This window comes from Symphalangus syndactylus, chromosome 12 (assembly GCF_028878055.3).
Source record: "Symphalangus syndactylus isolate Jambi chromosome 12, NHGRI_mSymSyn1-v2.1_pri, whole genome shotgun sequence".
In the NCBI taxonomy this organism is placed as follows: domain Eukaryota; kingdom Metazoa; phylum Chordata; class Mammalia; order Primates; family Hylobatidae; genus Symphalangus; species Symphalangus syndactylus.
Window position 1 is genome coordinate 145,893,142 of NC_072441.2, and position 27,785 is coordinate 145,920,926.

At 51.8% G+C, this 27,785-nt stretch overlaps 1 protein-coding gene across 5 annotated transcripts in view; it reads right to left on the reverse strand.

Annotated features, from left to right (window-relative positions):
• Window positions 1–415: 415 nt before the first annotated feature.
• The window catches only part of TINAGL1 (tubulointerstitial nephritis antigen like 1), a 48,239-nt gene continuing 20,869 nt past the window's right edge, over window positions 416–27,785 (reverse strand). Inside the window, exons 1-12 of one of the 5 annotated variants that reach the window (XM_055255492.2) lie at window positions 10,829–10,908; window positions 9,967–10,291; window positions 8,726–8,789; window positions 4,842–4,934; window positions 4,508–4,622; window positions 3,312–3,435; window positions 3,077–3,227; window positions 2,773–2,962; window positions 2,628–2,673; window positions 2,237–2,360; window positions 1,350–1,395; window positions 416–1,266 (exon numbers count right to left, since the gene is read on the reverse strand). In XM_055255492.2, coding sequence (XP_055111467.1) covers window positions 1,126–1,266; window positions 1,350–1,395; window positions 2,237–2,360; window positions 2,628–2,673; window positions 2,773–2,962; window positions 3,077–3,227; window positions 3,312–3,435; window positions 4,508–4,622; window positions 4,842–4,934; window positions 8,726–8,789; window positions 9,967–10,276 — 1,404 coding nt within the window. In that variant the 5' untranslated portion in view covers window positions 10,277–10,291; window positions 10,829–10,908 and the 3' untranslated portion in view covers window positions 416–1,125. Of the gene's footprint in view, window positions 1,267–1,349; window positions 1,564–2,236; window positions 2,361–2,627; window positions 2,674–2,772; window positions 2,963–3,076; window positions 3,228–3,311; window positions 3,436–4,507; window positions 4,623–4,841; window positions 4,935–8,725; window positions 8,790–9,966; window positions 10,292–10,828; window positions 10,909–27,785 lie in introns of those variants that run through there. The other 4 variants (XR_010117735.1, XM_055255493.2, XM_055255494.2 and 1 more) reach the window with 4 other exon arrangements.

The following is a 27,785-nucleotide window of genomic DNA, read 5'->3' on the forward strand; positions in this document are numbered from 1 at the left end:
GCCCAAGAGCAGGCGGAGGAGAGGCCCTCCTTGCCTGGGTGGCTTGGAGAGACTGATCTACAGAGACAGAGGCTCCAGCTTCTGAGGGCTGTGCCCCCCTTGCCTGCTGGGCGCTGGCACCGGTTCAGCTGATAGGAGTGCAGGGCTCCCCCTTCAGGCGGCAGCTGACTCAGCGTCTGAAAGGTGGTTCCCACGGTTCAGGTTTCTCTCTAGGGCCAAAGGCCATGCCATCCACGCCCCTCCCCCAGTGGGTCAGTGCCCAGGGCATTGGCAATTAGGGCTGAATGGAAGTTAGGATTTCCAGTCCCCCCATCCCTGCCAACCAGCAACACCTCAGGCAGTCCTTCCTGCTGTCTAACCACTGCCACCCCAGCTTTGGCTTTGGCTTTCCACTCGCAGAGGTTCCAAGACACTGTAGTTATCAATACTTTGGTTTTATTTTAAAACAGTGAAAAGAAAAATAAATATCTGAAGAATAAGAATACAGGGCTGGGTGCAGTGGCTCATGCCTGCAATCCCAGCACTTTGGGAGGCGGAGGCAGGTGGACCGCTTGAGCCCAGGAGTTCGAGACCAGCCTGGGCAACATAGTGAGACACCCCTGCTCTTTACAAAAAATACAAAAATTAGCCAGGTGTGGTGGTGCATCTGTAGTCCCAGCTACTCGGGAAGCTGAGGCGGGAGGGTCACTTGAGCCCAGGAGTCGGAGGTTACAGTGAGCCCTGATGGGCCACTGCACTCCAGCCTGGGCTACGGAGCAAGACCCTGTCTAAAAAAAAAAAAAGAATACAGGAGTGGGGTGGGGTAGTGGGGCTGGAGACTTGAGGTGTCCTGGCTTTGGTAGTCTTGAGTGGGGGCGCCAGGGGCCTGGGATCTGCAGCTGTGCTCTTCCCAGGCCAGGCCCTACCCCGTCCCCACTGGGAGGTCTGGGGGCTCCGCCAGCCTCGCCTGCCCGCGGCTCCCAGGCGGGGCGCTGCGTCAGCGGAACCCGCGCCGGGATTAGCGCCCTGGCGCCTGCCTGCGCCCCGGGCTCTGTCGGGCGAGGCTGGGGTCACCGCCCCATGGGGGCCTCTTCCGCCGGCCCTCAGCCTGGATCCCAGGCCGGACCCCGCGTGGTGCCCGCAGCCTCAGTGATGACCCATGTCCTCCATGCCCACGCGGCCCCAGACGCCCAGCACGAAACTCTCGATGTCACACTCATTGACGCCGCGCACGATGCGGAAGTGGCCCCTCTCGCCCCAGGCTGGGCCCCAGGAGTTGGCCGCAGTCTGGGAATAAGGAGGGGTGGTGAGAAGGGGAATGAGAGTGGGGCGAGGGGAAGAGGGGGCGGGGAAAGGGTCAGCGGCCTCACCCAGTATTTGAGCGTCCTTCCATCTGGCAGCGTCTCCTCTCCCCATCTGTGGGCAGAGCAGGGGAGGGGGAAGGGCGCTGGGTCTACCTGCTCTCAGGAGCTCCAATCCGGGAAACCTGCCCCATCCAGCCCCCAGTTGCCTTTGGAGGGTTGGGTACACCCTTAGGGCTCAGGCAGATCTCTGTACCTCTCTGCATCTCCCTCACTCTCACATCTGTAAGTCGGTGCACCCAGGTCCAGCATGGGAGAGGGTGGGGCACCAAGGGGACAAGTGGAGGCGAGGTGAGCAGAAGAGGAGGGAACCTGGGTCCTCCAGAGACCCGCCTCCTGGGGGCCGGTTCTGTGGGACCACACATCCACCTGTCCTCCCTCACTTGGGGATCCAGGGAGGGGTAGGTTCCAAGGGCCAGAAGGAAGACACTCTGAGAATGTGGGTATCTTAGAGACCCCCAATTCCGACCGTAAAGCACATTTCACTGAGTTCATTGAAGACAGTGATCCTAACATCTATATTCCCTAAATCGGAAAGGGAAACTGAGGCCAGGGGAGCGACCTCCCAGGTCACTCGGTGGGTCAGGCAGAGCTGGGACAGGTGCTGAGGTGGGGAGAGGTTGAGAAACTCTTGAGGCTGTCTTCGTATTTCATTGGGGTTATTTTATCCCAATGTCAGGAAGGAAGAACAGTTCCTCAAAAAGCCTTCAGAGGCTCCCAACCTTCAATTCCACCCAGGGCAAGTCCTTTCTCTTTCTGAGTCTCAGTTTTCTCCCTGTTGAAATGATGAGAGCAGTCCTGGCTCTTTAGAGAGGCTGTAAGAACCCAAGGCAGGCTCCAGAGCCCCTAGCACGAACCCTGCTGTCCCCAACCCCCTTTGCCCACACGCCCCTCACCCTGTGATCTTGACCGAGTGGGTTCCATGCCGGCGGTATCTCTCTGGCCTCCCAAGGCTCACTGGCGTGTGGCTGTAGATGCCTCCCTTGTATAGGAAGAAGTCCTCGTGCACCTCCATGAGGGCTGTGGGCCGATGTCAAGGTAGGGTCCACTCAGCCCGTTGGCACAGGCACTGGTGCCTGAGTCTGTTGAGGTGTGCCCAGGCACCAGGGTCCCTCCATACCAAAGCTCTAAGTGCTCCCTCCAGGCGCTGCCTGTGGGAGGGGAGGACCCCTGCTCCCAGCCCCACTGGACATGTTGCTGAATGCTGTGCAGACCACTTGTGCCACTGTGCCCGGTCTCAAGCAGGCACAAGCTTCTGGAACCAGGGTGCTGGATGAGGGGGTTTACCTTGGACAGGGCCATTCTCCATCAGCTCCTTCATGACCTCCTTGTCCTGGAGGGCAGGGGATGGACAGAGAGCAACCGTCAGCGGTGAGACGCCAGGCTTTCATGACCCTCCCGCCTCGGTGCCCTCGCCCAAGTGCTGACTTACGTTGGAGCCGAGGCGATAGACAGGAGTGACCTGGTAGATGTCATTGTTATTAACATGGCTGTTGGGGCAGTGGGCAGTGGCCTGGCGCTTGCCCCGACCCATGGCTCGGCTGTGCATCATACAGGGGGGCGCAGGGCCAGCCTCGTCTCGTTCGCGGCCCGAGAAGGGGTAGCAGTGGTCAGACACCACCCTGCAAAGGCAGCAAGAAGGAGCAAAGGCAGAAAGACTCAGTGCATCATGGCCCAGGCCATGCCCATGGAGCTCCTTGCCCTCTTCTCTGCCCACATCCCCTGTTGCTGCATACCCTCGGCGACGCAGGAACCACCAGGCACCATCGAGACGCCCACCGCGGCAGCCCTGCTGCTGGTGGGTGTCACAAGACAGCAGGTTCTGGGGTGACAGTACAGGCGTCATGTGTCCCAGAGAATGGATTGAGACACGATCGGATGCCACAGCTGGTGGGGTGAGACAGAGGGGCTGTCAGGAGGCTCAGGACTTGGCCCTCCTGTCCCAGACGCCAGCCCTTGCCCTTGGCTTACCTGCTGTGGAGAAGGCCCAGGAGCCTGCACAGTTGCCCTGGTCAAGAGGCTCATGAATCAGGTTGGGCCACTTCTCAGAGGCCTCGAAGGCCGTGGGAAGCACCTCCCCTGGGTTCAGCACTGTCTGCAAGATAAAGGTTGCCCCGTCTGCCTCCTGCTCTGCCCTAGCCTGCTCCTCAGTTGCCCATTGGCACTGGAGGGCCACCAAGTCCAGGGCCTTCTGCAGTTTAGTCGTGAGCCTTCCTGCTGCTGCAGGATTCCAGCTGCCTCCAACTTTGACTGGTGTTGAAGAACCAAGTACCATTTAATGCCTCCCAGGTATCAGGTGGGGCTGACTAGTCCTGCTTCCCAGATGAGGCAGCTGAGGCCAGGCACAGGGAAGTGGCCAGGCCAGGTCCCTCAGCTTTCCATTCTCAACCCCTGCCTCTTTCCTCTGCACCTTCTGATCGGCCTTAGCTTCAGGCCCCAAAGGGCAGGGGAGGGAAGAGGCAGTAGGGTCCCGTGACCAGGCAGGCTGCCAACACAAACAGCAGGAGACAGAAAATAGCCAGAGGCCCAGGGGAATAAGGGCAGGGCCAGGGTCTGGTCACCCAAGGCCGAAGTCTCCGCAGGGAGGGCCACTCCTGCCAGCCCCTGCCTCCCCGCTGCCCGCCACTGATGGACAAATGCGCCAGCACATGTCCTAGTCCAGGCCTGCTGAAGCTCCCCTTCCTCACACTTTCACTTTGGGCCTGGTTCTCATTCCTCTCCCAGAGGGTCCCACTGGTGGGAAGGGAGAAGCCCTCTCCTCCCTTGGGATTCCGCTGAATCGGCATTTATTTCCGAGAACTGCTGCCCTCTGGCCAGAGCTGGAGGAGTGTGTGTCCTTCCCTTCCCAAAATACCAAGGTGACCCCCTGTCCCCTTGGGCCCTAACCCAGCTGTACTGAAACCAACAGCATTTTTCCCAGGCTGGAGAGATCGGGGGGAGCTGATGCCAGGACCACAAAATTCAATCTGAGCATCAGTTCTTCCAGCACAGCACATCCTGTGGAAGCAGGGAACAGAGGCCCAGAGAAGGGGAGTAACTTGTCCAGGGACACACAGCCTTGTAGTAGGGGATGGTCCAGGCCTTTGGAGGAGCAGGGCACAGGGCCAGCATCCCTGAGGTTCTGAGCCATGGGGAGATGGCAGGATTGTGGGAAAGGATGGACTTACATAAATTTCATGCATGTTCATGACCGAGGAAGATGGGCGCATGGTGCCCAGGCGGTAGCGAATGCCCTCATCCAGGGTCATGCCCCAGAAGGCGCTGTGGTTCCCAGCCTGCCAGCTGAAGGAGAGGGGATGGAAGGAAGTCACAGATCTGCCATGGCTCAGGGTCCTTGGGGTAGGTGCATGTGGGTGGGAGAGACGCACAGCGGCTGAGTGCACACACAATCAGAGCTGGGTGTAGGAGTGGCCTGCTGGGCGTGCCCCACAGCACCGCACGTGTGTAGACATGCGTGAGTGTGCATGTGTGCCCGCTGAGGGTGCTCCTAGGGCCTCTCACCCGTAGTTGCCCTGGTTGATGGCTTTGATCATGTCTGGATCCACTAGGCATGGCTCTTGGTCACACTGCCACTGCCTGTTCTCCTGGCAGGTGCTGGCAAGAAAAGGAGGGAAGGAAAGGGTAAGTGGGGGACTGGGGATACTCTGAAGGAATGTGGCCTCGGAGGTTAACATGAGCCAGGGAGTCTGTACAAGTGACTATGGGAGAATCCCTAGGTGATCCCTTCCAGCCTGGTGGCTTTAAATGTCAACGTCTAGTTCATGATTCTCAAGTTTGTATCTGTGGCCCAGATCTCTGCCTGAACGCCAGAGTCAAGGATCTCATGGCTACTCAACATCACTACCCTGAACCAAAACACTCCCTGAACCGAATTCCTGATCTCCCACACTTATTCCCCCTACAGTTCTCAGAAAACGGCAACTCTATCCTTCCTGGAGTTTGGGCCCCAAACCTGGCAATCCCCGCTGACTTCCTCTCCCATGCTGATCCAGTTCATCCGCATATCCTGTGGGTCTACCTTAAAAACGCATCCAGAATCCGAACCACTCTCATTCTCTTCTGCAGCCCCCGCAAGTCCGATCACCTCTCACCTGGATTCCTGCTGTGGCCTCCTCACTGTGGGTGCTCCATGCATCTGCCCCTTGCCCCGCTTCCCAGGGTATTTTTAACACAGCTGCCAGAGTGACCCTGCTAAACCTAAGTCATATCACGTCGTTCTTCTGCCCAAAACCCTCCACTGGCTTCACATCACAGAATAAGAGCCAAAGTTTGGTGATGACAAGGCCCTGCACGATCTGTCCTCCTGTCCCCTGATCCCCTCCTCCTTCTTGTTCTGGTTCTAAGGCTCCAACTAGGCTGGCCCCTGATGGTTCACACCCATCTGCCTGCTCCCCACCCTCCCTGCTTTTTTTTTTTTTTTTTTTTTTTTTTGAGACAAGGTCTTGCTCTGTTGCCCAGGCTGGAATGCAGTGGTGTGATCTTGGCTCACTGCAGTCTCTGCCTCCCAGGCTCAAGTGGCCCTCCCACCTCAGCCTCCTAAATAGCTGGGACTACAGGTGTGCACCACCACACCCAGCTAAATTTTGCAATTTTTGTAGAGATGGGGTTTTGCCATGTTGCCCAGGCTGGTCTCAAATTCCTGGCCTCAAGTGATCCACCCGCCTTGGCCTTCCAAAGTGCTGAGATTTACAGGTGCGAGCCACAGGCCTGGCCTGTTTATATTGCTTATACCTGTTTCCTCATAGGCTGTAAATTCCTTGAGGGCGGGTATTGTTTGGTATTTTCAGCACCCAGGAAAACAAAACCTAGCACAGTGAATAAATATTCTTTGTTAACTGAGTCAGTGACTGAGGCCATATGCTGAATTGACTAAGAGCATGGGTTCTGGAATTCAAATTCTGGGTTTCAGCCCACTAGCTGTGTGATCTTAGGAGAATCATTCAAGCTCTGTCTCTCTCAATGCCCTTGTCTATAAAATGAGGATAATACGGTGGTACCACTTTCCAGGGATTTAATGATAGGCTTGTAAAGCATTTAGCACTGGGCCTGGCCCATGGTTAAGTGCTCAGAATTAACATCTACTATCACTATTCTGTTACAGGAACCCCAGACCCCACTTCTCTAGAGCTTCAGACTCATATCCCACTGACCTTCTGACACCTCTGGATGTGCAAAAGCTATATCTCAAACTCGAAATAGCCTGTCTGCCTCCCACAAGCCTGCTGTTCCCTAACATCTTCAACTCTGAAAATGGCACCCAGTTGTTCACATCAGAGCCCCGTGTGGTCGGTGGTGTCCGCCCACATGTCCCCCATCAGCAGGGCTTGGAGATGGCACATGAGGAATCCACCCACCTCTTGCCCCTCCACTGTGGCCACCCTACTCCTGTCCCTCATCACCTCTCACCTGGACCACGGCACTGCCTTATTCACCAAGTCCGCTACCCCTTTAGAATTCCCGGCCATCCCCTCCCTACCCACCCCAAAGCCACAGAGGTCTTTGAAGAACGTAAATCAGACCGCGTGCTCTCTACGTGGCTTCCTGTGACTCCAAACAAAATGCGGAATCCTCGGCACAGCCGATGTGACCCACGGAACGTGGCCTGCACCTCCTTGGGATGTCTCTCCCCTACCCCAGCTCCAGCTAAAATGAGCTCAGTCACCTCCTGGCCTTCCCATGAGCCACTCCCTCTGCCTAGGCCAGGCCTCTTCTATGCTTCTCCCTGGTCTCAGCATCAATGTCCCTTCCTCAGAGTGGCTTTCCCACCCACTCCCTACTCTAAACTGGGACCCCCGTTACCCTCTCTTTTCCCTAGAACACTGGGCAGCTTGTCAGGGTATACTCATTTGTTGTCTTTCCATGCCCTTCACCTTACACTAGAATTGGGACAAGCCCTGTGTCTGTCGCATTCCCGCTCCATCTCCTGAGCTCGGCGTAGTGCCTGGCACGCAGTAGGTCTTAATAATAGGTGCCGACTGAAGGGCTGCATTCTATGAATTCTATAATGCTTTGACAAGCTCATAACTCTGTTATTACAAGATGCTGAACTGCCTCCTTCCAAGCTGCCCGAGGCTCCCACCTCCAATGTTGCCTTTTAAGGATCCTCAAGGGGAGCCAAGATCCAGTAGGGCTGGGCTTTCCAGCCCCAGGAGAGGCGGGGCACTTCTGGGGAGGGCCAGAGGAGTCTGCGGGGCCGGGAAGGCTTTCCTCATCCTTCCTTTCCCTCTCTGCACACCAGGCTGTTCCCCCTCTGCACACCTAGGCAGCAGCACCCGACTAGACTCCGGAAGCATCCGTTGAGGGCTCCAACACCCTGGACACTCCCCCACCCTCGCCCCCAGAGCCTTCGTGAGGAGAGGGCAGTAGACTGGTCCGTCCTTTCCTGCCATCTCCTCCTTTGCCCCCAGGGCTGCCCACACAGGTCCAGGCAGGGCCGGTGGGAGCAGGTCTCAGCATTCCAGAGGGGGCCTAAGGGACCAGGGACAGCAGTGAGAGAGAGAACATTAACCCCTCAACGTCCAGAGCCATCCTATCAGAACCTGCAGACTCGGGCAGGCGTGTTTTATCCTTTTGAACACACACACACACACAGTACACACACAGTCATGCTGCACACCCAGACACGTGCTGAAACATTCCCTCCCTCGCTGTGACCCGGGCACCCCTCACCCTAGTGAGGCAATGGAAATAGCTTATGCGCAATGCATTCCAAAAAGTTTCCTTCTCTCTGGGGCCTCTTAGTCCCAGGCAAGAGGGAGTGGGGGTGGAGTGGGTGCAGGGCCTCCTCCTCCAAGTCGCGGGCTCCCATTATTTCTATTAAGGCGTTCAGGGTTTCCTACCCAGCCCTTCTCCACTTCCCATCTCAGACTGAACAGGGGGTACCCATGACCCCTTCCTCCTCCTACTGGGAATGGTGGGGAGGGGTGGGGAAGGAAAAAGGGGCCACATTTCAGGGAAGGCCCTGCTAGAGGCTGGCTGGCCGCCCGCTCAGCCATCCCTGACCCTCATCCGCTCGGGGCAGCGGATGCTGCAGTCAGAGCTTTCCTTCCTGGCGCCCCCTTCTCCCTCTGACTCTGCGGTGACAGCAGGAATAGCTGGGAGGAGTAGCCCAGCCTAAGCCAGGAGGGGTGGGGAAGGACTCTCAGTTCAAGGGTGACCCCTGGGCCAGGCACCCATGGCTGGCCATGCTTGAGGAATGTTGTTGGAATGGTGTTAGATAAGTTGACTTGGTCAGTGTTAAAATTCCTCTGTTGCAGATGAGGAAGCTGAGGTTCAGAGAAGGGAAAAGACTTCTCCCTTGCAAAAGGGGTCAGGGATAAGATTTGAACCAAGTCTGTCAGCCACACGCTCACAAAGCAAGACCCCTCTAAGCTCCAAACACTCACCAACGGTTACAGTTGTCCCAGTAGGTTCCCAAGACTGGATAGATACGACCTCCGTGCATACATCCTGTTGGAAGGACAGAGAAGAAGAGAAGAGAGGTGGAACCAGAACCAGAGAGGATGGACTGATTGGCCAGGTCCTCAGAGATCAGGTAGCTTGAACCTTTCCAAGATTCTCTCTCTCTCTCTCTCACACACACACACACACACACACCAGTTCTCACTGAAATTAAACTATAACTGAAGACATCTCACACACACACACACACACACACACAAGCTCTCACTGAAATTAAACTATAACTGAAGACATCTCACACACACACACACACACACACAAGCTCTCACTGAAATTAAACTATAACTGAAGACATCACACACACACACACACCAGCTCTCACTGAAATTGAAGCCAAACTATAACTGAAGATATCACACACGCACACACATACACACACACCAGCTCTCACTGAAATTAAACTATAACTGAAGACAAATCCTGCAGGGTCACACACCAACTGCTGTTCGGGAAGTTCTTCAATGATTCCAGCCTGGATTCCTCTTACTTTACTTGGATGCCAGCCACAACATTCCTGGGATCCTTTTCCATTTAAATAAGTTAGGGCTTGGAGATGGGGAGTGGGAGGAGCACGGGGAAGCCAAGGCCCAGAGAAGGTAAGCGACCGTCCTAAGATAACACAGCACTCTGAGATGACAGCTCAGTTATGCAGTCTGCTGGCCCAAGCCCCATGGAACTGTGGGAAGGAACGCAAGTGATTCTCCTATTGGACAGGGGCAAGTGCATGGAAAAGGATGATGGTGAGGCTGAAAGCAGGAACAGATTTGACCCATCTCCCAGGTATGAGCAGCCATCTCAGGGCACAGGATCCTAGAATCCTCATCAAAGGCAGAAAAATGGCTAAGATGACCCTCAGCAACCCATATGTGCCTTATCAGCCCAAGAGTGAGTCAGCAGGTGCGGCCAGCACCTTCCGTGTCTGGAAAAGAGACAGGATTGGGAGAAAATGTGGGAGGCTGCCCTTTCCCTGGGCCAAATTAGAATTCTAACCAAGGAGCTTCTTCAGTCTTGCTGGAGAGTAAAGTTCCCAGAGGGGCAGGGAAGAGTCCCAGATTCTACAGAGCTTCCCCTGGAAATGTCAGTGCATCCCTCAGCTTTGCTCCTGAGCCTTGCTGAGTCTGAGGTGGACAAAGTGACCCACCCTCCTGGCCATCTTAGTGCCCACCTTGGATCGGGGGAAAAGGGGGTGGCACGCCGAGGCAGAAGTCCCAGAAGTCAGGGCAGCAGTCGGAGACCGTGCGGTTGCAGAAGAGGTCACAGTAACAGATGGCGCCCAGGTAGGGCAGGGCACAGTCGTCAGCACGGCCGCGGCAGCACAGGTCCTGCTCCTGGCAGTACCGGCCTCCCGCGTCCCGGATGCCCCGCAGGTGCAGACCCGGTGCTAGCTCCCGGCGCCCACGACCCTGCTGGGCACCCAGAGCCACGTGGCCAGGCAGCGACAGCAACAGCAGTAGCCCCAGTGGACATCGCCACATGGTGGCTCCTGGGCCCTGGGGGGCAGAGATGGTGGGCAGTAGAGACTCCCTGGAACACCAGGGATGGATCTCCCAGTTTCCTGGAGCTGTGAGTTCAAGAGGGCCCAGCAGGGAGGGAAATCCTGATTCCTGAGTCCCCAGGCAGGACACGGGCAGAGGAGCCCCAGTGTGTGGCCCTGGCTATAGGGGGATGGGGACTAGGCAGAAACGGAGCCCCTCCCTGACCTAGGCAGGGACCTTCAAGGACAAGGAAATGAGGGCGGTGGCATTCCTGGTGCTCCCACCCAGCACTCATCCTGTGGACCCAAGGTCTTGTCTCCTGTCCTGGGTCTCTCTGCCCGCCAGCAGCCTCCATCCCTGACCTGGGTCCTTGACTTTGTGCTTTCCTGTCTCCCCCCGTCTTTTGGGTACCCCTCTCTTCTGTTCCTGTGTCCCTCTGTCCCCTTCCACTGTCCCTCTGTCTGCCATCTGTCTTGGTTCCTCTACCTGCCCCCTCCTCCTGTTTCTTCTCAGTCTACACCTTCCACCCTCTGAGCAGGGGAGCGTCCCTACCTGGTGAGGGTGTGGGCTGGGGCCCAGGCTGCCCCGCGCCTCCGCCTCCTGGCTCTGCGACCGCCCGGACGCTCAAAGTCAAGAGAGGAGCGCGGGGCGGGGCGCTTTTTGTACCGCCCGCCCTCTGCACCGCCCCGGCAGTGGCGGAAGGGAGGGCTGCCTGGCTTGTACCTGGAGTAACTACCCCACAACTCAGGGGCTCGCAGGGTGGAGAAATGACAAGCACGCGATTGTCCTGGCTGGGTCTCCGGCGGTGGAAGCCGTTCCCTTAGGGGAACCCCAAGCAGGAAGGATTGTGGTCTCACACTGGGAAGGACTTCCCAGTGGGCATCTCTGTGGAGCTGAGGGGCTCTGGTGGAGAAGGGGAGATATAGGCAGCCGAGCTCTGGGTTATGGACACAAGTTTGGGAAATGATAGGGAGGGCATGTGAGGCAAAATTCTCTAAGCCTCTCTTGACCCCTCAGTAATAAAAATAGCCAAGCACACCCCTCTCCACTGTGCCCCCTAGGCTTGGGTGCCACCCCCCTAGCCGCCCCAGTTTCTAGGAATGATTGGAATTCCAGGAGTATGATCCTTAGGTGCCCTGGGCGGCTCATCCCTGGGAGGTGGGCAGGGTGTGGGGGCGGCCTCTGCACCCTTTGACCCCTCGTTGAGTCTGCCCTCCCTTGCCTGCTCGGGCCCCTGCCCTCTGTAGCAAACCCAAGGGCGTCCTGCTTGGCACCTGTCCCCCTCCAAGGGTCCAAAGGCAAGGGGCCTACCAGCTGGCACCCCCTGCAGAGGCCCTCCTTCCTACCCCAGGCATAAACTTTTCTTTGCCCAGGCTGGCCTGGGACCCAAACAATGAGGCTTCTGTCCCGCCAGGTCTGCCGTCACCTTTTACCTCCCTATTGTGCAACGCCCTCTCTTCAACAGGTTGGGCCCAGGCCAGAGGTCTCTACCAGCAAAGAGGACAAAAGTGACTACACCTGGACAAAACCTCCCAGGCCCAGGCCTGAACCTCACATGCTGGCCCCTGGGGAGGCATCAGGGACCCCCTTTGCCCTCCCACTGACCTCCCTGCAAACCTCCGCCAAACCCAGGGGCATCCTCAGCTGGCCAGCCCCTGGGGGAAGGGAGAGAGCCGAGGATCACCGGCACCTGTGGCTGGATTACCCCTGCCATGGACCACTGGTTGGTGAGTCACCAAGGGGGTCCTGCCCTGGCGGTGGGGGTGGAGGGATAATATCCGGGGGCCCCAGCACTGGCACTAACACACCCAGGAGCTGCCCATCTGCTCCCTGCAGGGACCTAGGAGGACAAAGCGTAGGTGGGAAACTGAGGCTCAGAAGAATGCACTTGCCTGAGGTCGTGCAGCCAGAACACAGGCTCCCTGCCTGCCACCAGCCCACTCCTTTACCCCTAGTCACCCTTAGTCACCCACTACAGGTCTCAACGTGCTCCTGGCTGGGAAGTCTCTCTTCTTATCTAACCTCCATTCATCTTACTGCAAGATGGGCCCCTCGGTATTAGTAAATGTCGTATCCTCAGGGTAAGAGATGAAGGCTGCTTTCTTTCAAAAGAGTTCACGTCCAGGGTTCCTACTTTTATGGTACCTACTTTTTCATGGTTCTGGGGCTGGGGGCTGGTTCAGGGACATCTGGCCTATCTTTTGCCCAAAATCACACCCCATAGGCTACCCTCGTGAGTCTGGGTGTGTTATCTCTGTGTGCATGTATGCACGTGTATATCTGAGTTGCAGTGTTTGTGGGGTGTTTCTGCTTCTGCTTGAGTCTGTCAGTCCACATCTGATCATCTGGGTTTTTGTTTTGTTTTGTTGTTTTGTTTTTTGAGACAAGGTCTCACTTTGTCACCCAGGCTGGAGTACAGTGGCGCGATCTCGAGTCACTGCAGCCTTGACCTGGGCTCAAGCAATCCTCCCACCTCAGCTTCCTGAGTAACTGGGACTACAGGTGCACACTGCCATGGCTGCCTAAATTTTTTCTGTATTTGTAGTAGAGACGGGGTTTCACCATGTTGCCCAGGCTGGTCTCCAACTCCTGAGCTCAAGCGATCCGCCTGCCTTGGCCTTCCGAAGTGTGTTTACCTGTCTATCTGCTATGTGCCTGTGTATCCGTGAGTCTGCATATTTTGGCTATCTGCCTGTCCTTGTCTGACTGATTATCTGCTTGTCTCTCCATTTACCTGTCCGTCCGCTACATACTTGTGCATCTGTGTGTGTGCATCTGTGTGTGTGCATCTGTGTGTGTGCATCTGTGTGTGTGCATCTGTCTGGATGTTGCCTCTGTGTCCATTTTGGATCACTGCCAGCGTGTGTTGCTTGCCTGCATTTGTGCACTTGTTGGCTTGTATGTCTGTGTGTGTGTCCTGCCTATGCCTCCCTGTCTAAGAGGTGTTTGTGTATCTGTGTGGGAGTTGTGGCCATCTGCCTGTCCTTGTCTGCCTGTCTGTCTGTGCATAAGAGGCAGGACTCAGAGCAGGGGATGGGAGCAGAGCCAGAGCCTCCCACCATCACTCAGCTTGGCACAGAGCTCACCCCAGTGGAATTTTGTGACTCACTGGGTTCCTTGGCCGAGGAGGAAAAGGGCAGGGCCGGGGTGCCGGACACCCCCACTTTCCTTTTCCATGACCCTTTGACTCTTTGCCTCCTAGTGACTCCTAGTGACTCATTGACTTATTCTTTTTTTTTTTTTTTTTTTTGACAGAGTCTCGCTCCATCACCCAGGCTGGAGTGCAGTGGCGCAATCTCAGCTCATTGCAAGCTCTGCCTCCTGGGTTCAAGCCATTTTCCTGCCTCAGCCTCCTGAGTAGCTGGGACTACAGGCACCCACCACCACGCCCAGCTAATTTTTTGTATTTTTTAGTAGAGATGAGGTTTCACCATGTTAGCCAGGATGGTCTCAATCTCCTGAACTTGTGATCTGCCCGCCTCAGCCTCCCAAAGTGCTGGGATTACAGGTGTGAGCCACCGCGCCTGGCCAACTCAATGACTTATTCTTGAGCAAAGTGGGCCTTATCCAAGGGCCTGGGACAGCAACAGAGGAGGAGACACCAGCGAGACTTCCCCTCCGAGCCCTTCCAGCTTTTCAAGAAGCAGGTAGCCTGGGTCCCTGTGGTGTTTCTGTCCTCTCTTACTCCGGACCCCTGCAGCGCAGCCCCTCTCTGGGCGTTGGTACCAACCTGTACCCAGATGCTCCCTGGAGGCCCTCTTGTGCTCTCTTACTTTTACAGAGGGAGGTGAAGCCAGAAAGGGACAGTGACATGCCTAAGAACATACAGCAGAGAAGAGGCCTCTCCTCTCCATGGAGTCCCAGAGCTCCCCACACCCCACAACCTTCACAACTGCGCTAAATGCTCAGAATCAGCCATTTTGCTCTGCAAGCTGAGCAGGGCCTTCTGAGAAGACAAAGACCTGTTGTCTGCTCACCCCAGGTCCCTAGCCGAGGACCCGATACTTGAGGCCTGGGAGTTCAGATGCTTAGGTCCCAAACTGCACCCCAGCCAAGGCTGGGGCTCCCTGTGGTCCTCTGTGGTCAGTGGGACATGTCCAGAGCTCAGGTCAGTGCTCCCTGGGACTGCATCTGAGACCCAGTCCAGGCCTAACCCTGTAGCCCGTTGGGCCATGTTGCGATGTGTTGGGGCTTTCCAGGGCTCCTGGACTGTTTCATAGAAAGCCCCGCATCGAGGGCTGCATGACAGTCAGAGTGTGGTGCTGTCACAGCACGCTGGAGCTTGCAGCAGATAAAATTCCACGCCATGTGGAAGTGTGTTGCGCCATGCAATGGCATGCTTTACTGTTTGATTTTCTCATTCATTCAACAAATATTCGTTAAGCATTTACGATGTGCCAGGTTCTGTGCTAGGTGCTGAGTGTACATTGTTGAACCAAACAGATGCAGTTCCTGCTATTGTGGAGTTTGCAATCTAATGGGAAGAGAGGCCGGGCGTGGTGGCTCATGCCTGTAATCCCAGCAGTTTGGGAGGCTGAGGCAGGTAGATTGCTTCAGCTCAGGGGTTTGAGGTCAGCCTGGGAAACGTCGTGTAACCCTGTCTCTACCGAAAGTTCAAAAAATTAGCTGGGCATGGTGGCATGCGCCTGTGGCCCCAGCTACTCGGGAGGCTGAGGTGGGAGGATTGCTTGAGCACAGGAGGCAGAGGTGGCAGTGAGCTGAGATTGTGCCACGGCACTCCAGCCTAGGTGACAAAGTGAGACTCCATCTAAATGATGATGATAATGATAATAAGAATGGGAAGATAGACAAATACATAAGCAAACCACCCCCCACCCACCGATCAAGAAGTCATTCCAAAGTGTGAAGCATTCTGAAGATATGCACATAGCGTAAGAACTGGCGTAATGTGGTGGTCAAGACGTTCTCAGAGAGGAGATGACGTCTGAGCTGTCACCTGAAGGATGAGAGGAAGGCAGCCATTCCCAGGGCCCAGGGGAGGCATCCTAGGAAGCCAGATCAGCATGAGCAAAAGCCCTGAGGCCTGGCACAAGTTCTTCTGCTTGAGAAGCAGGAGAGAGCCCTGAGCAGCCAGAGTGCAGCAAGTGAGGTGCACAGAGGGGCAGGAAGGGGCTGGGAGAAGGCTGGGGCCGGATCATGCAGGACAGGCTGGAGGAAGGGGCTTGAATTGTCTTCTGACCACTGAGGGGATATAAACATGAAGGCGAAATCATCTGATTTCCATGTGCAAAGGTCCACTCTGGCTGCTCTAGAGAGAACAGATGATTGCAGGGTAAAAGTGGATTTAGCGAGGTCAGATGGAGGCTGGGTGTGTGCCGTGTGTGGTAGATAGCTACCAAATTATTATCTCCATTTCACAGATGAGCAAGTCAAGATGCAGAAAGACTCTGGCTTGTCCGAGGTCACACAGCTGTTAGGAGCAGAGCAGTGTCCTGGTGCCCAAGCCCTGAGGGCCCCAACACACTCTGCCCCTGCAGTGGCCACAACTGTCCAAAGACTAAGTTGACTCTCACACCTGGTAGTGTCTGTGGTCATTCACTGTGGATGGAAGTGGAGAAACGTAGAAAACAGAAACACAGCTTCCCCTTTTCTGTCATATTTCTGTATCATTGGTGTTTGGAGCCAGTTGAGCACCAAGGGCCCCTGAGTGCTGTTTCCTTGTGATATTTGGGGGTTAACAGCTTCCCCTCATCTCTTAATTATCTGCCCTCCTTCACTTCAGCTGCACATTCTTTAAAGAATGCTCTCCCAGGAGAAGAGCTTGGTGTTACCACCCGCAAACATCTTAGAAAACTAATGCTATCCTTGAGTGCCTGTTTACGGAAACATTTTTACATCTCACTTGACATTCCCAGCAAATCTTGATCCTTCCAGCCAGGAATATTAATATACAGGTCTTGAAAAGTGCAAGAGGCTCTTCCATGGCTCCAAGCACATTTGACACTCTTCTTTTTTTGATCCCCAAGCAGACAGTGATGAAACCCCAATAGCTGGGCGAATACTCATCCAACAGGAAGAATCACTTTTAAGAGCTGGGTTCTCGGGGTCAAATACTGTGGTGTGGCCTTTTGGTTGCAATGAGTTGAATGGAGGTCTCAAAAAGGATATATCCATATTCTAATCCCCAGAACTTGTGAATGTGACCTTATTTGGAAAAAGTGTCCTTTCGGATGTAATTAAGTTAAGGATTTTGAGATAAGGAGATTGTCCTGGGTTATCTGGGTGGACCCTAAATCTGTTGACAATGTCCTTATGAGAGACCCCAGAGGACACAGACAGAAGAGGAAGAGGCAGTGTGGCCCCAGAGGCTGAGATCAGAGCTCTGTGGCCACAATTCAAGGAACACCTGGAGCCACCAGAAGCTGGAGGAGGCAAGGAACAGATTCTCCCTGGTCCTCTGGATACAGAGGGAGAACAGCCTGGCTGACACCGTGATTTTGGACTTCTGGCCCCCAGAACTGAGAAAATTAACTTCTGTTGTGTTAAGCAGCCAAGTTTGTAGCAGTTCATCATAGCAGCCCTGGGAAAGAAATACAATGGGCTTCCAGTTCAAGGAGGATCCACGAGGCCTGAGCTGCATCTGTTCATTGGAATCACCAAAACCAAGCTGTGTGCAGGTAAGGGCAGCACAAGCAGCTCATGCTGGCAAAAGCAGACCAAACCGGTTCAGGCAATATCATCTTGAAGTGGTTCACGCACGACAGTGAGTGGTACTGATTGTGGCTAACAGCCAGGTTCAAGGAGGTTTACCACTCAGTAGCCAGGTAAAGTAGGTTCCAGGCCTGGCTCCACCACTCAGCAATTGGGGAAACAGGGGTAAGCTTCTTAAATGCTCCGTGTCTCAGGTTCTCCATGTGTAAAATGAGGGAGCTAATAACAGTCCCTACCTGCAAGGTGGTTGTGAAGATGATATGAATTCATATATATAAGGCACTTGGAATTGACAATACTGACATACCACAAGTACAAAATAAGTGTCTGCCATTATTAAGCTAACCCAAATCAAAACAGACACAGATGAATTCAGAACAGTCAAGTAGACTCAAATATGTTCAAATGGAGCCCACCAATTAAAACTAGCTAAGACCAGTGTGAACCGGCTCAAGCCTTTTGGGCCAAGCTGTACTAAAACAAGATTAAATCAGTCAAAACAGGATTAGAATAGTCAGTCTGGAATCTCTACACGCACGCCTGCACATTTAAGGGGTCTCTCTCTTCCCCCTCTGTACATCAGATTGAATAGTAACAAACAGTCCCACATCTCCCAAGAACGAGCATAATGGACAAGCAGGGGCCGCCGATGTCCCCACCAGAACGAACATAATGGACAAGCAGGGGACCGCCAATGTCCCCACCAGAACGAACATAATGGACAGAGGAGGGGACCGCCGATGTCCCCACCAGAACGAACATAATGGACAAGCAGGGGACCGCCGATGTCCCCACCAGAACGAACATAATGGACAAGCAGGGGCCGCCAACGTCCCCACCTAAGACATGCAGACATTTCCCTGTCGGAAACGCGCTCAAATTCTTTACGGCAGGTCAAGGCTCAAATATCAGAAACCAATTTCACTGACACTAACTAAACAAGAGATGGGATCTGTGGTTCAGGATCCTGAGGCACTCGTGAAACTCATGGGTAGGAAGTGCAGCTGGAGCCAGGGAGTGTCTGGAAGGCTATCAGAGCTCAAGGCCCCTCTCTCTGGCCCAGGGAGGGGAATTAACTCCCTCAAAGTCAGGAACTCAGTGAGCAGGAGGCTGGTAGGGAGGTGGGAGCTGCAGGTGACCAGCTGGAAGTCAGAGGCTGTTGTGGGGCAGCTTGCACCAGTGGACACAAGAGCCCCAGCTTGTGGGCACTTAGAAGTCCTAGGCTGTTCCCTGGCTCCACCCCGTCCCCTGGGGTGCCCGCTTCACAGAACACCAGTAATGCATTTGTGTCACTCTCTGCTTCCTGGCAGGAGCAGACCTGCAGAGGGGCCAGAAGACACCTGGCTGGGAGGGGAGCAGCCCCTCCATAATAACAATCGGAACCTAGGAAGATAAGTAGAGTCCCAGGGGAGGGACAGAGTCTCCCCTGTGTCACCACATGGCTACTTTGACACAAATGCACGTGGGCAGAGAGAGGCATGCAGGTCAAGGGCCTGGCAGGGAGTCAGGGGCCCTCAGTGCCAGTCCTGGCTCTGCCTCTGACACGCCACGTGACCTTGAGCAAGTCGCCACCCTGTCTGGGCTTCGCTAACCCATATACGGAATGAGAAGGTATCCTCCCTTGTCACTGCAGATTTTAAATCATGTAGTGAGAGAGAGCTCATTTGGTCCAACTCTCTGCAACTGAAGGAGTGGAGACACCGAGGGGGAGGAATCGGCCACAGTGGTGAGTGGGAGGCAAAGGGAGCTATCACTACCACTGATTATCCAGCTACTTGTGCTTGATAAACCCCGTCTTGGTGGAATGGGCTTTCCCACATCCAGCAGCACAAATGCTGGGAGCACCTACTACGGGCTGGGCACCTTCTCTGGGCTGGCACTTGACATGGGTTATCTCATTTAACCCCCTAACAACCCTATGAGGTATTATCATCCCCATTTCACAAGTGGCAAAACTGAATCCCAGGGAGAAGACTCACTCAGACACAGCTATCTGAACGCTCGTTTCCAGTTCCCCTAGGGCAGCAGAGGAATCAAGGTGGGGGGAAGCCAGTGGTCAGGGATTCCATGGGGAATGTACCCTAGAATTAACCTGTGGAGAGAGGGCAAGGGAACTGGCTCAGGCCCGGGAAGAAGCAGGGAGAGCAGTGTCCTGTTGACTTATTCAAAAATATCCAGTTTTATTTGATTTTTAGTTCATTAGTCACCACTTTTTATTAGTATCTCATGTATTCTTTCACAGTTTCTTTCTGCAGGTACAAAAATAATGATTTTTTTTTCTTTCTTTCTTTTTCTTCTTTGAGACAGGGTCTCGCTCTGTTGCCCAGGCTGTAGTACAATGGTGCAATCTCGTCTCACTGCAACCTCCACCTCCCGGGTTCAAGCGATTCTTTGCCTCCGCCTCCTGAGTAGCTGGAATTACAGGCGTGCACCATGATGCTTGGCTAATTTTTGTATTTTTAGTAGAGTCAGGGTTTTGCTATGTTGGCCAGGCTGGTCTCCAACTTCTGGTCTCAAGTGATCCACCCACCTCGGTCTCCCAAAGTGCTAGGATTACAGGTATGAGCCACCATGCCTGGCGAAATCCCTTTCGCCAAGTGGTGATGTATTCTTAATGCCCATTTTCACATAAAAGGTAATAATCTACCCACACCATGCTGTACCTTGTTTGTTTTTTTGTTTGGTTGGTTGGTTTTTGTTTTTTTTTTTTTTTTGACAGAGTCTTGCTCTGTCAGCCAGGCTAGAGTGCAGTGGCACAATCTCAGCGCACTGCAACCTCTGCCTCCCGGGTTCAAGCGATTATCCTGCCTCAGCCTCCCGAGTAGCTGGAATTACAGGCGCCTGCAACCGTGCCCGGCTAATTTTTGTGTTTTTAGTAGAGATGGGGTTTCACCATGTTGGCCAGGCTGGTCTCAAACTCCTGACCTCAAGTGATCCATCCACCTTGGCCTCCCAATATGCTGGGATTATAGGTGTGACCCACCGAGCCTGGCCCTTGTTTTTTTTTTTTTTTTTTTTTTTTTTTTAACTAATCACACATCTTAGAGATCTTTATTGGTAATTAGAGAGCTTCCTGGATCTTTTATATCACTGCATAATGTTCTATTATATAGATTAGAATAATTCAATTTACTGGTTCCCTATTGGTGGACATTTGTTTCTGGTTTGTTTGTTTTTTCTATTTTTTTCTTATCACAAACAATGCTGCAATAAGTAGTTGTGCATATGCACTGTTTCATATGTGTGCAGGTATACCTGCAGGATAAATTCCCAAAAATGAATTGCTGATTTAAGAGTATCTTTTTTTTTTTTTTTGAGACAGGGTCTTGCTCTGTTGCCCAGGCTAGAGTGCAGTGGCATGATCATGATGCACTGCAGCCTCAGCCTCCTGGGCTCAAGCAATCTTCCCACCTCAGCCTCCCAGTAGCTGGGACTACAGGCATGTGCCACCACGGCTGGTTAATATTTTCAACATAACAGAGTTTCATCACATTGCCCAGGCCAGGCTTGAACTCCCGGGCTCATGCAATCCTCCCACCTCAGCATCCCAAAATGCTGGGATCACAGGCGTGCGCCACTGTGCCTGGCAGCTTGAAAGTACTGGATGAGTTATCTATTGCTGCATACTAGATTATCATAAACTCAGCAGCTTAAAACAACACCCACTGATCAGCTCACAGTCTCACCTGAACTGGGTGCTCAGTTCAGGGTGAAACCAAGGTGGTGGCCAGGCTCGGTTCTTTTTTGGAAGCTCTGAGGGGAAAATCTACTTCCAAGGCCATTCTTGTGGTTGGCAGAATTTGGTTCCTTGTGGTTGTAGAACTGAGTCTCTGGTTTCTTGCAGGCTTCCAGGAGGGGCCTCCCTGGGCTCCCCGAGGACACCCACAGTCCTCACCATGCAGCTCCCTCCAACATCAAGCCAGGAATGGCCCAACAGATCTTACTCATGCTTCAAATCTCTGACGAATTTCTCTTGCCAGAGAAAGCGTGCTGCTTTCCAAGGGCTCACCCAATCAGATCCATCCAACAAGGGTGATCTCCCTATCATTAGGTTAACTGACTTGGAACCTGAGTTAATCTGCAAAATCCCTTTCGCCATATAATGGAATACAATCATTTCATTCACGTGCTCATCTTATTCACAGACCCTTCACTCATAAAAGGGCAGGGGACCACACAAGAGGGAAGGCCAGTGAGGGTCTCCTTAGAATTTTGCCTAACACAGGTGTTTTGAAACTTGGGTCAATGTTGCCATGTTGTCCCCAGCAGGGATTGAGCAGAGGGAACTCTCCTCCTCCAGCAATAGTACACGTGCCTGCTTTTCCATGGTGCTGCTTAGAGAATGTTATCAAACCTTTGGATTTCTGCCAGTCTGATAGGTGAAAAATGGAATCTTGATTGTATTTTAAAATTGTAATTATCGTCTTATGAATAAGACAGCATTTCCTCGAAAGCATAAGAGCCATTTATGTATTTTTTTCTTTATGGCTTCTGGTTTTGAGGCATAGAAAGGTCTTTCTAGCTCTAAAGTTAATCAGAAACTCTATGTTTTCTTTTTTCTTTTTTTTAAAAATTTTACTTTAAGTCCTGGGATACATGTGCTGAACGTGCAGGTTTGTTACATAAGTATACATGTGCCATGGTGGTTTGCTGCACCTATCAACCCATCATCTAGGTTTTAAGCTCCACATGCATTAGATATTTGTCCTAATGCTCTCCCTCCTCTTTCCCCACACCCCCAACAGGCCCAGGTGTGTGATGTCCCCCTCCCTGTGTCCATGTGTTCTCATTGTTTAGCTCTCACTTATGAGTGAGAACATGCAGTGTTTGGTTTTCTGTTCCTGTGTTAGTTTGCTGAGGATGATGGTTTTCAGCTTCATCCAGGTCCCTGCAAAGGACATGAACTCATTCTTTTTTATGGCTGCATAGTATTCCATGGTGTGTATGTGCCACATTTTCTTTATCCAGTCTATCATTGATGGGCATTTGGGTTGGTTCCAAGTCTTTGCTATTGTATATAGTGCTGCAATAAACATACATATGCATGTCTCTTTATAGTAGAATGATTTATAATCCTTTGGGTATATACCCAGTAATGGGATGGCTGGATCAAATGGCATTTCTAGTTCTAGATCCTTGAGGAGTCACCACACTGTCTTCCACAATGGTTGAGCTAATTTACACTCCCACCAACAGTGTAAACGTGTTCCTATTTCTCCACATCCTCACCAGCATCTGTTATTTCCAGACTTTTTAATGATTGCCATTCTAACTGGCATGAGATGGTATCTCATTGTGGTTTTGATTTGCATTTCTCAGCTCATTGCAACCTCTGCCTCCCGGGTTCAAGCGATTCTCCTGCCTCAGCCTCCAGAGTAGCTAGGATTACAGGTGCATGGCACCAACCCCAGCTAATTTTTGTATTTTTAGAGGAAACAGGGCTTCACCATGTTGGCCAGGCTGGTCTCAAACTCCTGATCTCAAGTGATCCATCCACCTCAGCCCCCCAAAGTGCTGGGATTATAGGCATGAGCCACTGCGGCTGGCCATTCTTTTATGTTTTCTTCTGGGGCTTTTATCCTTTCACTTTTTAAAATCCATAGTTTCTTGGAGCTGGAGGCGTCCCTTGTCATTTTCTCATCAGTGAGTGCAAAGCAGGATCCCAAAAGGATTGGAGTCCAGAGTACAGAAAGGAGCTGCCACGGTGGAATCTGTTCAGTGCAGGCTCTGACCTCCTTCCGCCCTGCCAGGAATCCCAGCCAGCAGATCTTCTTCCAGCTTCCCTTTCTCCAGGACTTTGGATCTTCTGGGCTGGCACAGGGGTCCAGGGTTGATGGGGATCCTAGCTGCCTGAGGAGCTTCCAGTCTGGAGGGTGATACAAGCACATGGCCAGACCTGAATTCAAGCCATGGCAGAGATTCAGAGCCTGGGCTGGGAGTGCAGGGGAGGGAGGGGGGTGCTCATGGGGGTGGACAGGAGGCTCCAGAGAGGAGGTGGCGTCTGAGCTGAGCCTTAAGAATGAGGGGGAATGTAATGGCAGCGATGAGAAAGGGGAGGCACTTCAGTGTAGAGAACAGCAGGAGCAAAGACAAGGAGGTGGAAAATCAGCCAGAAACCTAGCCTGGAGAGGGTTTAGTGGACCATGGGTCCTCATGGTAGAGACACGACATGACTTATCTCTGTGTCCCATCCTCTGTGCCAGAGGCGGCATCGACCAGAGGTGGACAAATGAAGCAGAAGGGACAGGGGACTTAGAATACTAGGCTGCATCATTTTCTTTTTACTCCGACAGTGAGACGCAAAGACCTCCACAAAGAAAGAAGCCCTTGGCTGTGCCATCATTTTAGAATCTGGGCACTCTCTGTACACCATTGCCCCCTTATGGCTGATCTAGGAATTCTCTCTAAATCCCAGACTGAAGGTGAGGAGGAGGCTCACGGAGTCTTAGAGATTTGAACAGCCGTGAAATCCTGGCTGGAGAACATCTGAGTCCAAAGGGCCCTCAGAGACTGTCTGACTTCCTCATTACATATAAAGAAATCAAGAGGGTGCTGCCAGGGAGTGGGGACAAGAACACTGAATTTGGTATAAAACGGCCCTCAGCTTGCAGCCTGGCTCTATTTCTTACTGGCTGTAAGGCCCTAGGCAAGTGGCCTCGCCTCTCTAAGCCATAGTTTTCATTTCTTTCAAATGGAGTCTGCCATCTGGCCGGCTTCTCTTTTCTGGGAATTCCACGCCAAGTTCCTCAGATCAATTCTCCTACTGAAAACAACTAAAGGCTGGGCACGGTGGCTCACGCCTGTAATCCCAGCACTTTGGGAGACCAAGGTGGGCAGATCACTTGAGGTCAGGAGTTCAAGACCAGCCTGTCCAACATGGGGAAACCCCATCTCTACTAAAAATATAAAAATTAGCTGGGCATGGTGGTGCATGCCTGTAATCCCAGCTACTCGGGAGGCCAAGGCACAAGAATCGCTTGAACTTGGGAGGCGGAGGTTGCAGTGAACAGAGATCAGGCCATTGCACTCCAGCCTGGGCGCCAGAGCAAGACTTGTCTCAAAAAAAAAAAAAAAAGAAAGAAAAAAAGAAAACAACTAAAAACACTGACATATTGGTACAACCATAGGGTAAGGCATCACCAGAACAAAGCTAAAGGGAAAACAGAAACTTAGACAGATAAACCATGCAGGAAACTCACATTTACTCTGAGGGCACTTCCTGATTTGGGCCAGTTTGAACTGTTGTTTTGATAACTCCTCTAGGCAAGGTACACAAATAAAAGTCCAGAGCACATGGTGGAAGATCAGATAGAAGACCCTCCCCCAAATTAGTTGGGATCCCAAAGAGCCATACTCTCAGAAGTAAACCAGCCCCAGTGTGGACTTGTCAGAGGCGTTTGAATCAGAGGAAGAGCAGCTGCATCTTGAATACGGGCTGGGTAAGATAAGGCTGAGACCTACTGGGCTGCATTCCTAGGAGGTTAGGCATTCTTGGTCACAGGATGAGATAGGAGGTCAGCACAACACACTGGTCATAAAGCCCTCGCTGGTAAAACAAAAGCCGGCCAAAACCCACCAAAACCAACATAGCAATGAGAATGACCTCTGGTCATCCTCACTGCTCACTATAGGAAAATTATAATACATTAGCCTGGTTCTATTTCTTACTGGCTGTAAGGTGAGGAGGAAGCTAAAAGACACTCCCACCAGGACCATGACAGCTGACAAATGCCATGGCAACATCTGGAAGTTACCCTATAGGGTCCAAAAGGAGAGGAACCCTCAGCTCCAGGGATTGTCCACACCTTTCCCTGGAAATTCATAAATAATCTACCCCTTGTTTAGTGTATAATCAAGAAATAACCATAAAAATGGACAACCAGAGGCCCGTGCTGCTGCTCTACCTGTGGAGTATGCATTCTTTCATTCCTTTACTTTCCTAATAAACTTGCTTTCTCTTTACCCTATGGACTCACCCCAAATTCTTTCTTGAACGAGATCTAAAAACCCTCTCTTGGGGTCTGGATTGGGACTCCTTTCCAGTAACAGACTTGCAGCTCTAATTTGTATCTCCTGGGTGGTCGGTAACCTCAAGCCTTGAACTTAGATTGAGGTGATCCCAGACTATTTGTGCCAAAGGTTTCTGGAAGAAGCAAATGAAAATCTTCTCTGGAGGGAGGTCCTTCAGTCAAGGCTCCAAATGAGTCACACAAAGAAATATTTAAGAACGATGGCCAGCACACAGTAAAAGATAATCAGGGCCGGGCGTGGTGGCTCACACCTGTAATCCCAGCACTTTGGGAGGCTGAGGCAGGTGGATCACTTGAGGTCAGGAGTTTGAGACCAGCCTGGCTAACATGATGAAATCCTGTCTCTACTAAAAATTAGGCAGGCGTGGTGGCAGGCACCTGTAGTTCCAGCTACTCAGGAGGCTGAGGCAGAAGAATTGCTTGAACCCAGGAGGCGGAGGTTGCAGTGAGCCGAGATCGTGCCACTGCACTACAGCTTGGTGACAGAGTGAGACTCCATCTCAAAAAAAAAAAAAAGAAAAAGAAAAAAAGATAATCAGGCACATAAGGAAATGAGACCACACAGCAAGAACCAGAAGAAACAAGAGACAATAGAAACATACCTATAAAGAATTTAAACACTGGAATTATTTTACATGGAATATAAAACAACCATATTTAAATAAACAATAGAGTAGCTTGAAAATATTTGCCTGGAACAGGATGAAAAGTGACAGTAGGTTTGAAAAAGGACAAACTGAACTTCTAGAAATGAATAATACAATTAACTAAAATTTAAAAATCAATAGCAAATTTAAAGCATTTTGGACATAGCAAAAAAGATAATTGGTGGATTGGAAGAAAGGTCAGAAGAAATAATCCAAAATGAGCATGGACAGACATAAAGATTAAAAATAATAGCAAGAAATAGTAAAAGACAAGAAGAATAAATGAGAAATGGATCTAACACTCGTAACTGGAACTTCAGGAGAGAAGAGAGAGAGTAATGAAGACGTGATATTGGAAAAGTCAGTGGCTGAAAATTTCCCAGAACTGATCAAAGCCATTAATCTACAGATTCAAAAAGCCCAACAAATCCCAAGTGGGATAAAAAAAAATTTTTTTTTTGAGACGGAGCTTTGCTGTGTTGCCCAGGCTGGAGTGCAGTGGCGTGATCTTGACTCACTACAACCTCCGTCTCCTGGGTTCAAGCAATTCTCCCACTTCAGCCTCCTGAGTAGCTGGGATTATAGGCACCCGCCATCATGCCTGGCTAATTTTTGTATTTTTGTAGAGAAGGGGTTTCACCATGTTGGACGGGCTGGTCTTGAACTCCTGACCACAGGTAATCCGCCCGCCTTGGCCTCCCAAAGTGCTGGGATTATAGGCATGAGCCACTGTGCCTGGCCAGATAAAAATTTTTTTAATTTGCTGGGTGCGGTGGCTCACGCCTGTAATCCCAGCACTTTGGGAGGCCGAGGCAGGCGGATCACAAGGTCAGAAGATCAAGACCAGCCTGGCCAACATGGTGAAACTCGTCTCTAGTAAAAATACAAAAATTAGCCAGGTGTAGTGGTGCATGCCTGTAGACCCAGGTACTTAGGAGGCTGAGGCAGGAGAATTGCTTGAACCTGGGAGGCGGAGATTGCAGTGAGCCGAGATTGCACTACTGCCCAGCCTGGCGACAGGGTGAGACTCCGTCTAAAAAAAAAAAAAGAAAAATTTAATTTACACCTAGAAAAGCTTACATAGTGTATGATTCCAACTATGTAACATTCTGGAAAAGACAAGGCCATGGAGACAGTGAAAAGATCAGTGGCTGCCGGGGGTTTGGGGTGAGAGAGGGTGAAGACGTGAGAACAGGACCTTTTTAGCAGTAAGACTGTTTTGTATGATGCTGTAATAATATACACATTTCATTATAAGTTTGTCAAAACCCATAGAATTTACAGTACAAAGAGTGAATCCTAATGTAAACTATGGACTTTGGTCGATAACGATAATGTTGGTTTATTGATTGTAACAAATGTACAACACCCATGGAGGATGTTGATGTTGAGGGGGGCTGTGTGTGGAAAACGAGGGAGGGGCATCTGGAAACTCTTTGGACTTTGGTTTTTTTTCTCTTTTTTCTTTTTTTAAATTTTGAGACGGGGTCTCACTCCGTCGCCCAGGATGGAGTGCAATGCTGCAATCACAGCTCACTGCAGCCTCGACCTCCTAGGCTCAAACAATCCTTCTCATAGCCTTCCTAGTAGCTGGGACTACAGACATGCACCACCACGTCTGGCTACTAATTTTTGTATTTTTTGGTAGAGATGGGGTTTGCCATGTTGCCCAGGCTGGTCTCGGATTCTGGGATTAAGCGATCCTCCTGCCTTGGCTGGGATTACAGGCATGGACCACTGCATCTGGCCAACTCTCCTCTCTACTTGATTTTGTTGTGAACCTAAAACTGCTCTAAAAAAATGAAGTCTATTAATTCAAAAAGAATTTGCACCTAGACATATGTGGTGAAATAGCAGAATACCAAAGACAAACAGAATATCTTCAAAACTGCCGGGAAAAAATGTCAGATTATCTTCAACGGAGCAAGGTAAGCTGAGAGCTAACTTCTCAAGAGCAACATTAAAAGACAGAGGATAGCAGAAGGATCATCTTCCATGTGCTAAAAGAAAATAATTGCAGGCCAAGAATTCTATCCCCAGTGAAAACATCCTTTAAGAATGAATAAGAAATAAAGTCATTTTCAGACAAACAAAAGCTGTAAGTGTATGTCACCAATGGACTTCTAGTATAAAGAAAAAAAGCTCAAATAGAAGGTCAAA